At 40.1% G+C, this 14,941-nt stretch overlaps 1 protein-coding gene across 1 annotated transcript in view; it reads left to right on the forward strand.

The window, feature by feature from the left end:
• DCDC2 (doublecortin domain containing 2) overlaps positions 1–14,941 on the forward strand; it is a 144,546-nt gene that overhangs the window by 41,191 nt on the left and 88,414 nt on the right. Inside the window, exons 3-6 of the mRNA XM_068960481.1 lie at positions 7,314–7,390; positions 7,520–7,651; positions 10,601–10,747; positions 12,535–12,589. Of these exons, the coding sequence (XP_068816582.1) occupies positions 7,314–7,390; positions 7,520–7,651; positions 10,601–10,747; positions 12,535–12,589 (411 nt within the window). The remainder of the gene's footprint in view (positions 1–7,313; positions 7,391–7,519; positions 7,652–10,600; positions 10,748–12,534; positions 12,590–14,941) is intronic.

Below are 14,941 nucleotides of genomic sequence, written 5' to 3' on the forward strand. Positions count from 1 at the left end.
CCTGTGCAGAATCAAGATGAGAGGAGCGCTATAAGCATGTCCTTCGTTTGCTTGGTAGTGGTTCCCTCACTCACTGGTAAAGCCAACCAGGAGTATGCATTCTGCTGGGTCCAAAATGAAAGTCTGGGTTTTGCATGGATGCTGTTTCATTTGACTTGCTTCCATAGTCACAGACTGCACACCTAACACTGGCCAGGATGCTCATCAACAAGACATTCCTGGTCCATTGGGGGTCCAAGTGGGAGCACCGGTACTCTGTCCTTTGGGGCAGGTGTGTTGATCCTTAATGTTATTTTCATCTTTCAAACATTATTTTCAAAGGGCATGGGAAAGTGTACAGGCTAATAAGAAAATGTACATTAAAAAATATATTCTAATTCATTATTACGCTTCTTCTATCTAAGCCGCAGTATCTCTTCTGCTGCTGCTGCTGCTAAGTCACTTCAGTCGTGTCCAACTCTGTGCGACCAGAGAGATGGCAGCCTACCAGGCTCTTCTGTCCCTGGGATTCTCCAGGCAAGAACACCGGAGTGGGTTGCCATTTCCTTCTCCAATGCATGAGAGTGAAAAGCGAGTGAAGTTGCTCAGTCGTGTCCGACAGATTAGCACCAAGTGACCAACACTTGATTCCTGATATGAGCTCTCGGAAAGTTCCTTTTATATGTAGTTGATTTGCTTAATTCTTTTGTGATTTAATTTATTATTTAAAATGACAATTAGAAAAATTGCATTTTTAGTGAAAAATGGTACTTTTTTCCCCTCAAAAATCCTATTTGTTTTATACAATGGTCTTACATATTTTTTTTCAATTCAAATATATTGCTTGGATTGTGTTTTCAAATTCTTTTATTACCATATCTGGAAACAGACATGAGTTAATTACATATAATGATTCAAAGAAATGTATATTTAAGGTTCATCTTCAATTCGCACTGGTTAATCATGAACATTTGGGGAATATTTTTGTCATACTGAATGAGGAAAGCAGCTTATTCAAGACAGATGGTTTGATTTAATTCAAGAAACAATATATACACTTAGAATAAAGTTATATAATTATTCAAAAAATCATCTATTTTTGAATTTCTGTGTATAGTAACTATAGAGAAGCATGCAGTCAATAAAAACAGCAGGTATCAGGCAACTAACCATGCATTTTCAAAGTTATTTGTTTTTGTAATGCATTCACCTTCATCTTTAATTCGACAGTCCAACAGGGTATTAAGCAATCAAGGTCAAGCAACCATTTGAGAAAATGACAATTGGTATGAAGTATGTGCTTAGTACCTTACTAGTTAATGTTGAGAGTTACTGGGAAGTAACAGTAGGGACAATACATTAAAAACTAGATCAAGTAAAGTGTATGATATGTTAGATGATGGTAAATGCTATTTAAAAAACAAAAAAGGCAGGGAAGGGCAATAGAGAACCAGGGATGTGGCAGAAGTTTTAAGCCCAGTGGCCAGGGCGGCAGTATTCAGAGATGGGCAGGGTATCATGAGGAAGATACTGCATAGATGTGGAATCAGAAAGCCCTGTCCTTCACACATGCAAAGATTCATTTGCAGTTAAATAATTCTGGAAAATTTTCTGGAAAATAGCATATCTATCAGTTCAGCTAAGTTGCTCAGTATGTTCGACTCTTTGCCTCCCCATGAACTGAAGCATGCCAGGCTTCGCTGTCCATCACCAACTCCTGGAGCTTTCTCCAATTCATGTCCATCGAGTCTGTGATGCCATCCAACCATCTCATCCTCTGTCGTCCCCTTCCCCTCCTGCCTTCAATCTTTCCCAGCATCAGGGTCTTTTCCAATGAGTCAGTTCTTCGCATCAGGTGGCCAAAGTATTGGAGTTTCAGCTTCAGCATCAGTCCTTCCAATGTCAGGATTGATTTCCTTTAGGATGGACTGATTTGATCTCCTTGCAGTCCAAGGGACTCTCAAGAGTCTTCTCCAGCACCACAGTTTAGAAGCATCAGTTGTTCACCGTTCATCTTTCTTTATGGTCCAACCCTCACATCCGTACATGACTACTGGAAAAACCATAGCTTTGACTAGACGGGCCTTTGTTGGCAAAGTAATGTCTCTGCTTTTTAATATGCTGTTAATGTTGGTCATAGCTTTTCTTCCAAGGCTATACTATAGTATGAGCTAAATAAATCAAGTGACTTGGGATCAATCAAGAATAAAGCTTGCAGTACATTCCATTAAACTGAAAAAAACTGCCTCTTCTTTATTTCAGCAGTTTCTCAACTCTAATAATGTATTCTGTAGATACACTGTAGAATAATGTATTCTACAGATACAAGAGTATATTCTACAGATAAACTCATTGCAAGATTCAGACTTAAGTAGAAGAAAGTAAGGAAAACCACTAGACCATTTGGGTATGACCTAAATCAAATTCCTTATGATTATACAGTGGAAGTGACAAATAGATTCAAGGGATTAGATCTGATAGACAGAGTACCTGAAGAATTATGGATGGAAGTTTGTAACATTGTACAGGAGGCAGTGATCAAAACCATCCCCAAGAAAAAGAAATGCAAAAAGGCAAAATAGTTGTCTCAGGAGGCCTTAGAAATAACTGAGAAAAGAAGAGAAGCAAAAGACAAAGGAGAAAAGGAAAGCTATGTCCATGTGAGTGCAGAGTTCCAAAGAATAGCAAGGAGAGATAAGAAAGCCTTCTTCAGCGATCAATGCAAAGAAATAGAGGCAAACAATAGGAAGGGCAAGACTAGAGATCTCTTCAAGAAAATTAGAGATACCAAGGGAACATTTCATGCAAAGATAAGCACAATAAAGGACAGAAATGGTATGGACCTAACAGAAGCAGAAGATATTAAGAAGAGGTGGCAAGAATACACAGAAGAACTATACAAAAAAGATTTTAATGACCCAGATAACCACAGTGGTGTGCTCATTTACCTAGAGCCAGACATCCTGGAATGTGAAGTCAAGTGGGCCTTAGGAAGTATCACTACTAACAAAGCTAGTGGAGGTGATGGAGTTCCAGTTGAGCTATTTCAAATCATAAAGGATGATGCTGTGAAAGTATTGCACTCAATATGCCAGCAAATTTTGAAAACTCAGCAGTGGCCACAGGACTGGAAAAGGTCTGTTTTCATTCCAATCCCAAAGAAAGGCAATGCCAAGGAACTTTCAAACATCCGCACAGTTGTACTCACCTCACACACGAGTAAAGTAATGCTCAAAATTCTCCAATCCAGTCTTCAACAGTACATGAACCAAAAACTTACAGATGTATAAGCTGGATTTAAAAAAGGCAGAGGAACCGGAGATCAAATTGTCAATATCTGTTGGATCATCAAAAAAGTGCAAGAATTCGAGAAAAACATCTGCTTCATTGACTACGCCAAAGCCTTTGTCTGGATCACAACAAACTGGAAAATTCTGAAAGAGATGCCTCCTGAGAAATCTGTATGCAGGTCAAGAAGCAACAGTTAGAACCGGGCATGGAACAACAGACTGGTTCAAATGGGAAAGGAGTCCATTAAGGCTGTATATTGTCACCTTGCTTATTTAACTTATATGCAGAGTACATCATGTGAAATGCCGGGATGGATGAAGCACAAGCTGGAATCAAGATTGCTTGGAAAAATATCAATAACCTCAGATATGCAGATGACACCACCCTTATGGCAGAAAGCAAAGAGGAACTAACCAGCCTCTTGATGAAAATGAAAGAGGAGAGTGAAAAAGCTGACTTTTTAAAACTCAACATTCAAAAAATAAAGATCATGATATCTGGTACCATCACTTCATGGTAAATAGATAGAGAAACAATGGAAACAGTGACAGACTTTATTTTCTTGGGTTCCAAAATCATTGTGGATGGTGATTGCAGCCGTGAAATTAAAAGACACTTGCTCCTTGGAAAAAGAGCTAAGACCAAACCTAGACAGCATATTCAAAAGCAGAGACATTACTTTGCCAACAAATGTCCATCTAGTCAAAGATATGGTTTTTCCAGTAGTCATGTATGGATGTGAGAGTTGGACTGTAAAGAAAGCTGAACAGTGAACAACTGATGCTTTTGAACTGTGGTGTTGGAGAAGACTCTTGAGAGTCCCTTGGACTGCAAGGAGATCCAATCAGTCTATCTTGAAGGAAATCAGTCCTGAATATTCATTGGAAGGTCTGATGCTGAAGCTGAAACTCCGATACTTTGGCCACCTGATGCGAAGAACTGACTCATTGGAAAAGACCTGGATGCTGGGAAGAATTGAAGGCAGGAGGAGAAGGGGCGACAGAGGATGAGACGGTTGGATGGCATCTCTAACTCAATGGACATGTATTTGAGCAGGCTCCGGGAGTTGGTGATAGACAGGGAGGCCTGCTATGCTGCAGTCCATGGGGTCACACAGAGTCAGACACGACTGAGTGACTGACCTGACTGACAGATACACTTACATATTCATGCAAATAAATATTGTGAGGAAATCTATCTTGGCATTATTTGCAACAGCAAAAGTTTATTACCTATTTTGGCTATACCATGTGGCATTTAGGATACCTGCCAGGGGTCCAACCTGTGCCCCCTGCAGTGGAAGCATGGAGACTTAACCACTGGACCACCAGGGAATTCCCTGCGAGAGCAAAAGCTTTGAAGCAACTGGAAGGATTGTCATTGAGGGACAGATTAAATAAATTATGGTACATTCACAGTGTGGATATACATAACTTTTATAAAGAATGAAGCAACTTTTACCAATGTGGAACAGTTTCCCTGGTGAATTGTTAAATGAAAAAAAGCAAGATGCAGAAGAATAGGCATAGCAAGTGATCCCTGTGTTTAAAAATTACATGTATAAAATGTCTATGTAAAACAATATGCATATGTAGATGTAGGCTGTCTTTGAATGAACATCATTAAGTTAGTTGCAGCTTTGTGGTTGGGGAACCGGAGGTGGGGATATTTCTCCTTTTTACTGTATCCTCCATTTTACCACTTGAATTTTGGTCAGGTGCATACATTATCTGTTAAACTTTAAAAAAAAAATAAACATCACTGTAAATGTTAGCTTAGGGCCAAGAATCTCTGGGTTTAAAATGAAAGAAAATTATTATGATTGATTAAAAAATTTTTATTCTAAATTAGTTTTTTTTTTAGTTAAATTTCAATAAACGTTTATTTGCAACTAACAGGAGTTGCTAAGCACTGTTTTAGGCACTGGCAAGTCAAGGATTTTACCCCTTGTTCATCTCGAAATGGCATAATTTGGCAGAAGAGAGTCGCATAAATTATTTAGGGTTAATTTATCTCTAAAATAACTACCAAAGTGCAAAGCAAGTAGAGGTTCATAGGTATGGACAACTCTGACCCTTAGAATGTGTGACTTTAGGCAAAGTGAACGATTAACCTCTAGTTTCTTTGTTTGTAAAATAGGGTTAAATAATAAGTACTTAGTTCAGGGCATGGTTTTGATGTTTTAATGATATAGAACGCATTTCCTTAGTATAGGGCTTGTCATTAAATATAGTGCAGTAAATGTTGGCTATTTTCATTTATCAGTTCCCTTTCAAATCAGGAAGAAAAAAAAAAGCCCTCTAAGCAAGTGTGATCATCAATCCTGTAGTAGCTGTAGCAGTTTGAGACAGGAAGGTAAAGAAAGATGAACATGGAAGGACTGGTGATAACCAAGCTGGGTATTGATGAGCGAGTGCAATTTCAGAAGCTGGAAGAAAGGGGAGGGCATTTTAGGCAGGGGCAAGATGAGCAGAGGTGTGGAAGAGGATTCAGAGTGTGTTTGGACAAGGGATTGGGACTCGGCTGGTTCGACCTAGAGCACACCTAGGCTAGGGGTTGGGGAGGAAGGAGCATTTGGCGGAAGATGAGGGAAGCAAGTAAGCAGTGTTGGTCATGGGGGGACCTTGTAGGCCAAGCTTAAGAGTTGGGATTTAGGGCTTCCCTGGTGGTCCAGTGGTCGAGGATCTGCCTTTCAAGCAGGAGACACAGGTTTAATCATGGTCTGGAAAGATCCCACACGCCACAGAACAACTAAGTCCATGTGCCACAACTGCTGAGCCCGAGCTCGAGAGCCTGTGAGCTGCAACCGCTGAGCCTGTGTGCTGCAAATGCTGAAGTTCACGCACCTTAGAGCCAGTGCATGAAGCAAGGACGCCCAAGCACAGCCAAAAATAAATACAACAACTAATTAAAAAAAAAAGAGTTGGGATTTATCTTTCATTGGAATCCAGATTGTGGAAGACTGAGGAGAGGATGGGGTGGAAGGAAATAGGAAGAGGAATGATGAAGAGAGAAAGGGCCGCAGGGTCAAGGGACGAATTGAAGACAATGGGGATGGAGGGCCTTAGATATTTAATGGAACAGGCAGCAGGGGACAAAATCAAGACATGCCCGCTTAGCTTTGTGAAGCGGTCAGGATCCTTCTGAAACAGACAGCAAAGGAGAAAAGTGGTGAAGATGTAGATGAAGTGAGCATGGAGGGAAGTGAGGTTAAGAGCCCTCATGCCTGTTGAGCTTTATTCTCTTGAAGTTTGGAAGGAGATGATGTGCTGAGAGTAAATGTGCCTGGAGTGGGATTTTAGGATTTAGGGTGAAAGGTGAGGATTTGGACAATCCACTGTGTGAAATGTAAGAAATAGTTGATTCGGGAGGAGGAGAGGCTTGACCAATGCCAAAGCCTTGTCTTAGTCGAAGGTGCCTGAGGGGCCGTGTGGTTCTCGATACAACAGCTTGGACCCTGGACACAAAAGGGCCCCAAAACATGACCAGACCTACCCAGATGCAAGGGGATTGGGAAGGGAACGTGCTGCTTAGAGTGTGGCTGGTGAACAGAGGAGGAAGTGAAGCTGAGAAAAGTTGATGGAGTCAGTCTTAGGAGAACAGGAGGAGGTTAAGTGCCTGGCAGGGACCCAGTCACTCTAGGGAGTGGGTGGATGGGCAGAGATGACCAAACACTCTGTCGTGGCTGGAGGGGGAGGGCACTTCATTCAAGATTTTATACATTTATGTACTTTTATTTGACAGAAAGGAACTGTTTTAAAAATGGCTCACAGTAGCTCAATAGTTTCAATTTTTGGTACAGATCATGAGCAATATGCCCTGGGCTTAAAGGAAATTTTTCTTGAGAGCTCTGTTAAAGCTATATGCCATTGATAGAAGGTAAGCACAGAGGGTTTATACAAGTGGGGGGCGGGGGGGGGGAAAGCAAGGTTTTAACAAAGGCATCGCAGTTCTCAGCCAGCTTCCTGGAAACCTCTAGTTTTTCCTCATAGGAAAAAAACACTAACATAAGTACAATGATTTTTATTTCTTTATTTTTAAAGGTAAAACCAGTAACCCACAGCAGGATCAATGTGTCATCTCGCTTTAGAAAACCACTTCTGGAACCCTGCACCATCTTGTAAGTTGGAATCCTTCATGTTTTGGGTCAAAATTAGTGTGGTGGTTTCCTTTTGGTTTGGGACTTCTTTTGTAGTTTAAAGGCATAACTGTGTCAAATGGTTTACCTCTGGCTTTGCCTTTTTTTCAGCTTGATTGCAAATGGAGACCTCATAAACCCGGCTTCTCGACTCCTCATTCCTAGAAAAGCCTTGAATCAGTGGGATCATGTATTGCAGATGGTCACGGAAAAGATAACTCTGAGGAGTGGGGCTGTCCACAGGTATGTCAGAGTAATCTTCTTGCAAGTGTATGGGATATGGGATTCAGAATTATTGAGGATATTCCCATGAGGCCCTGGAGACACTGGTCCCTAGATCTGAATTTCAGGTCACTAGTTTGTCTCTATGTGCCTCAGTTTCTTTGTCTGTAAAATGAGCATATAATTATTCATCCCTTGTAGGGTTGTTTTCCAGCTTATATTTTTGTTACTTTTTATGTTGCTTTTCTCATGCAGTTATGTTAAATTTTGATGCAGTCAAATTTTCAGGCTTTCATTATGATCATTAAGTTCTATGATTAACTTAGGTTCTCTTCACTCCTAGATTATAAAAAATTATCCCATGTTTTCATCTTTCAAGTTTTAACTTTTGTTTAAACCTTTGATCCTTTTGGATTTTATTTTGGTATCAGGAGTAAAGGCAGATCTCAATAGTTATATGCTGATTAAAAAAAAAAGATATATCGTTTTGTCTTTTGACACATACACAGATGTAAACCCACTCAATAAATGCTCTGAAGCACACAAAGATATCTAAATACAATTGCATGCCCAGATACACCTATTCATACATATATTGATGTGAACAAATTGATAAATAGAAATAAAATACAGGCAAGAACAAACACAGAAATGAGAATATAGTTATATGTCCCCTGAACATGTGAATACTTGGAGAGGCTTAATTCTTTTTTTTTTTTAACTTTTAATTTTGTATTGGGTAGAGCCAACGAGCAATATTGTGGTAGTTTCAGGTGACAGCAAAGGAACTCAGCCATATAGACACATGTATCCGTTCTCCCCAGCCTCGCCTCCCACCCAGGCTGCCACATAACATTGAGCAGAGTTCCATGTTGGAGAAGCTTACTTCTTAGTGTAATGCCAGACATGAGTGAGATTTGCATGTTGCTCACTTGGGACACCCCCACCCTCCCTTAACAGAACATGGTGGGTTAAAAATACCTGCTGGTGGTTTAGTCGCCAAGTCGTGTCCGACTGTTGCAACACTATGGACCAGCCCACCAGGCTCCTCTGTCCATGACATTCTCCAGCCACAAAGACTGGAGTGGGTTCCCATTTCCTTCTCCAGGGGATCTTCCTGTCCTGGGAATTGAACCTTGGGTCTCTTGTATTGCAGGCAGATTCCTTACAACTGAGCTAAACAGAACATGAGTAATTCTTATGGTTGGACCATTCCTGGGCATCAGTATACATATCAAAACCATCCCACACAAATTTGTTCAACTCCCTGTTTATAATTCTCATGTTTTGTATCAAAGGAAGAAAGCAGGTCAGCAACAGTCACATAAAAGAAGGCTAAGTTCACAGCCTAGAATTTATTCAGTGTCCTTTACCGGTCTGTAGAGAAAACCAGTCAAATCTTGGCTGTTGCCAGATCCACAACTTTGCTGTCTTTTCTAGCTGTAAAATTTAATGATGGATTCAGATCTTCCTATTTTGAAGGTAAATGAGAGAAGAAGAACATATGGGTCTAGGCCTCCATCTAGGGGTTGGTTTCCAACAGGTGCTCCACCAGGGGCAGATTTACCAGTAAGGGCTGCTGGCAGTGTCCAGAGTCATAGGGATTAGAGGTGGCTACTACTCCCATCCCATGGGAAGAGGCCAAGGGTGCTGTTGACATCCTACAGTTCCCAGGACAGCCTCCCACCTCTCCTACAATTATCAGATCCAAAACATCAATAACGCCCAGAGGCCTTGGTCTAGGTCAAGGCAGGAAAGCCAGATTATCTGGGTTAAGTGTTGGTATTTAGACTTGTAGGGATAGAAGTGCGTTACTTTAACATCTTCATGCTAACTCGACACTAACACACTTTAGGGGGTTAAGTGGCTGCTTTTATTTTACTTCTTGACTCCATACGATACGGACTTTCACATAATCAGTAAATAAACAGACAGAGCAATGGATTTTTTTTTTTCTTTGCAAATGTCACTACCCTTAATTTTGTGATATAAGAAGTCTGAGAACTTTTAAAACGATCATCTTAAAATCCTTCCAGTTCCTAACTCTTCTTTATCACCTTCAAAAACAAAACATGCATTGTCTTCTTTGTGGCATGGTTTTCTAAGCCGTCTGTTTTTTTCTTACTCTTTAAACAAACTGTGTGGACACTTTAAATCGTCTAGCAAGGTTATCACTGTTCTCTTAATAAGTAACACATTGTAGTTTGCAGCAACAGTTTTACAGTAAAGGGAGGTTCTTGTGAAATCCTTTGATTCTGGGAAGATGACGGAAGGCAAAAAAAGAGAAGCATGCACGCTATGCAGTTCTGCATCATTAATGCTGGCAATGGGTTCTTTTACCTCCTGCCCTCGCACCTCTTGTTTTCTGACCTAGTTCTGTATGTTTCTATGTAAAATTCTGTCTGATGGCTGCTCTTGGATGTTATAACTTAAACAGTGCATTAAGAAAATAAATTTTCTAAGTGCTCACAGAATATAAAGAGAAGAATCAAACTTCAGTGGAAGCCAAGCTTCATTTAAAGTATGGCATTCTCGAAACAGCAACCCACTCCAGTATTCTTGCCTGGAGAATTTCGTGGACAGAGGAGCCTGGCAGGCTACAGTCCATGGGGTTGCAAAAGAGTCGGACATGACCGAGCATGCACACACACACACACACACACACACACACACACACACACACACACACACACACACATTCTCTACAAGTTAATTCTCTCCCTCTAAGCTCTAAATATGGCAGCAATAGGGGATCCTTATGTTAGACTGTCAGGTTTCTGCACAGCTAGACCATAATTGCATCTGCACTGGTACTTAGCTGAGTCTTAAGACTTTGAGACATTTATAATTCAGTGTTTAGCATTGTATCAAATGAGCCAATTTAGGAATAGAGTTTTTAATTGACTGTGATTTTAGCGGTTCTTGAAATGCTTGTTAACATTTGAATTGCTGGCATTCATATTTTGGCAGACTCTACACTTTAGAAGGAAAACTGGTTGAGAGTGGGGCAGAGCTGGAGAACGGGCAGTTTTATGTGGCTGTCGGCAGAGATAAGTTTAAGAAGTTGCCTTACAGTGAATTACTCTTTGACAAGTCGACGATGAGAAAGTCTTACGGGTACGTTTGCATCCTCACTCATGTCTCATAGTTTAGTTATCACTTGAAATAGCATTGAATCTTATGCTGATTTTTAGAATCTTGTTTATCGGTTAGAAAGGAAAGGATGTCCAATACATGTTGATCGCTATTTATTTTGCTGTGATTGGAGGTTGAGAACTATTGCATAAAAATATAATATTGAGGAATCTGTGATAGACTATATAGTATTTTTTAGCCATTCACTTATGAATTTATAATAAATATAAAGATTTTTTTTTTTGTGAAAAAGGTACAGGGCAGTGAGCTTCTCTACAACATATGCTTTTAGAAGTCCTAAAAATGTTAACTTTATTGAATAATTTTTCAGTTGATGCATAGAGAAATATCTACAGGTGGTTAAGAAATAATATTTTCTACTTAAAAATAATAATGGTAAAATACAGAAATGATATTTCTTTTATACAAATAAGTGGAGCGCTGGGTGTATAGTTATTTCAGGCAAAATTTTAAGGGTTACCCTTATAATTGCACACAGTGCACAGAGAACCCTTTTGCTCTATGAGATGTCGTACATTTGTGAAGAATGCCTTCTTTCAGCCCAGCAGGTGGACTGCCCAGGCATGCGTTTGCATGAAGAGCCTCGGCCCCTGCTTGCAGGGACCCTTGGGCTTGCTCATGGTGCCCTGCGGTCCATCGCCGCTGCTTTTCCATGCCTACTTGGCTGGAAAACTGACTTTGTGTAGTTGCTCCTGATCGGATGGGTGACATGTGACAGAGATAGAGCAGCATGTCACCAGTGTGTTCTCCATTGATTTGTCATCCCGTGTAGCTTGATGGAGAGACTAACCAAGGGTTTCTCAGTATGGAATAGGTGGAATGGAATTTCAAGGGTGGTGTTTGAAGTATCGCAAAGAGCACATTGCTTTCTAGCACTTTAGAACTATTTACCAGACTTATTGCCAACCGTCCTTACGCATCCATGCGATCAAGTACTTCACAGCATTGCTCTGAGAAGCAGCGCGGGTTAGACTGCTATGGGTTGCAGTACGCACCGCAGTCAGAGCTTGTGCTTGTCCATGGTGGTGGCGAGAAAACTTGCTCACGGGGGCCTTTCTCAGGCAGGTCAGCGAAGCTTGCCTTTATCTCTGTGGCTTCTTATTTTCAGAGAGGTTCAGCTGGGTTTCGACCTGGATCTTTTCCTATAAAAAGACATCTGGGAAATACTTAGGGCCAAAGAGCAGGTTTTAAATTTTTTGGTGAGAATGACTGGTTTAGAAACTCCCTGAATATAAATGCCAGTGTTTTACCATTCTGTACTTCTACCAGATATGATAGACATGATAAAAAAAAAAAAAACTTTATCATTTTTAGTTTTAAACACAATCTGGCAAAATTGTCACTCAGCTTGGGAGATGCCTTTTTTTAAAAATTTGAAATGCAAATAAAAAATTTAGGGATTTTATTTTAAGTGGTATGAAAAAGTTAAAGGTGGTACTAAATTTATTTGTAAGTATCAACTAAAATGCTATACAAGAAAACATTAAGAATCTTTAGGACAGCGGAAACTAACACAACATTGTAAAGCAATTATATTCCAATTAAAAAAATAATCTTTTGGAATGGAATTTGGAAATGTTTTGGTGGTCTTTGTGAAATTGGGAAAGTCAGTGGTACTTTTTGTGGAATACTGATGTCTATAAATAGTTGAGTTCCAGGTCAGGGTGACAAACAGATGTTAATTATTTTGCTTTGTATATTATTTGTGAATAATATTCAGATTTCTAAGTTGTAATTTGTTTTCACAGTCAGAAAACCTCTTCACTACCTCCAATTGTAGGATCCAGAAAGTCTAAAGGCAGTGTGAGTATCATATACTTTACTCATTAATGTTCTGTATTTCTGTTCCGTAACAGAGAGGCTGTCTGTTGGGTTTCAATTAAATTCGAAGAAATAAAACGTAGCCACCTTGTGGTATATAAGCAATTATGTGAAACAACATTAGAACATTAATGTTACAACTAAGTTTCTAGAGGACAGCTAATATTTTTAAAATATGGATTTCAAAAGAGATTTTTTTTCCTAATATATAGACTTGATAAAATTTATACCAACTTGAAATCTAGGCAATAATACATAAATGAGAAGAAATGCTGTTTTAGGTCACATCACTGGTCTGCCCAGCGTTGTTTTCTATCACTGACAAAGACTAAAAAGAAAGTGTATGTGACAGAATGGCAATCCTCAGTTATATTTTTAAAAAGATTGAGAATCACTCTAAATAGTTAGCTCCTTATCAGAATCTTTTTCATCCACCATTCACTCATTTATTTGTTACTTCAGCATCATCTATTGAATACCCATTACGTGGGAACTGCGACAAGCATTTAGTAGGTAACTTCTTAACCTGTTTGTGTGTTTTGTCTGTACCCCCTCATGGGGATGAGTTTCATGTCCTGCTGGAGTATTGCTTTGACAGGTCTTCTTAGCTGAAACTTCTCTTTCTGCTCTTTTGGTTGAATTTCCTGACCTGTAGAGGTCAGAATTGATCTGATGTTTTCCCTTTCTGAATTAAATAAGCAGAACTCTTAATTGGCGTCTTGTAAAATAAGTGGCTGCTGGACAATGATATTGTCTCCTAATGATGATTTAGATATTCCTTCCCCTCCCCTTTTTTCTGTAACATTGTGTGAAATTCTTGAAAAAAAGTTTTTTGTGTGTGTGTGAAGGAATAGCGCTGACCTTGGCCAAGTTTCTGAGCTTGGATGCCTGAGAAAATGGTGGTACTATAGCTAATTAGAGGGCAGCTGAGGAAAGAATCACCTGCTTAATTTCTAATGCATTGAGTTGTCAATGTCATGATGGAGTCTAGCTGCAGACTGTTCAGCAAGTAGTTGTAAATGGCAGAGACTGAGGACATCAGATGAGAATTTGCAAGTTCATCCACGTGTCGGTCATAGTTGAAGAGCAGAGGCGTGTCATGGTGACGTTCTTTCCTCACACTCATCACAGCCTGGCGAGGAGCTGGCTTCATCACACTGTTGAGTGGGAGGATGGGGAGGTGGCAATAGAGAGGGTTGGGGGCACAGCTCACAGTGAGAGCCACAGAGTACCCATAACTTCATGAATATGGAGAGCAAGGGGAGAGAGAGTGTTCCAGTAACTGAAAAATGTATTGTAACCATCATAAAGCTAAATGTGTGCTTGCATACTAAATCAGTTGTGTCTGACTCTCTGCGACCCTATGGACAGTAGCCCGCCAGGCTCCTGTGTCCATGGATTCTCCAGGCAAGAATACTGGAGTGGGTTGCCGTGCCTTCCTCCAGGAGACCTTCCCGTCACAGGGAGCGAACCCGTGTCTCTTAGTTTTCCGCATTGGCAGGCGAGTTCTTTAGCACTAGCGCCACCTGGGAAGCCGTAAAGCTAAATAAAGTCCAGGAATTTAGATTTGGGAGACTACCCTTCTTTTCTTCAGGACTTTGGAGTGGAATCTCTTCCATGTACCATGCACAGAGGAGCTCATTAACCCTCACAGTATAGCTGGAAAGATGATGGTTAAACAGAGACCAAGTGTAGTTGAATAACTGACTCAGATCACAGGGAAGTTCATGTCAGAACCAAGATTAGGACTCAGGTCTTTACATTCACAGTGACTGAACTTTGAGATTAGGTGCCTATTATTCTTCTGAAATTTAGAATGACTTTTTAAAATTAAAAATGCGTTTCCAATTTTCAAATCCATACACAGGAGGCACGTGTGTGCCTCTTCTTGATCACTTGTTTGGAAGTTCTTTCGAATCTGTGGTGTGAATACTGGGTCATCTAATGATGACTGGCTATGTCTTCCGTGTGCCTGGCCTAGAACTAAGCCCCAGGGAGATAGTATTGAGCAAAAAGACACAACACTCTCTCTTAGCTCTGTCCTACTCAAGGAGACAAAGTTATACAAATGATACCACAAAGCAGTGTATAATTGCAAAGTGTGATTAAAATGAGAGAAAAGGATAGAACAATATGCAGGAAAATAAAAGGAGAATTTATTTTATTTTATTTTAGTTTTTTCTTGTTGTTTTTAAAAAGGAGAATTTAGATATGTGTGTCAGGAAAAGGTCTCTTTAAGGAAGGGACCTTTAAGGACTCAAAGTTACGTTTTGAGATGAGTTTCTATCTCGTACACAAGCAAAGACCCAACGTTATATTGCCATGCTCTGACTT

The sequence above is a fragment of the Capricornis sumatraensis genome, chromosome 22 (assembly GCF_032405125.1).
Source record: "Capricornis sumatraensis isolate serow.1 chromosome 22, serow.2, whole genome shotgun sequence".
Lineage (NCBI taxonomy): Eukaryota > Metazoa > Chordata > Mammalia > Artiodactyla > Bovidae > Capricornis > Capricornis sumatraensis.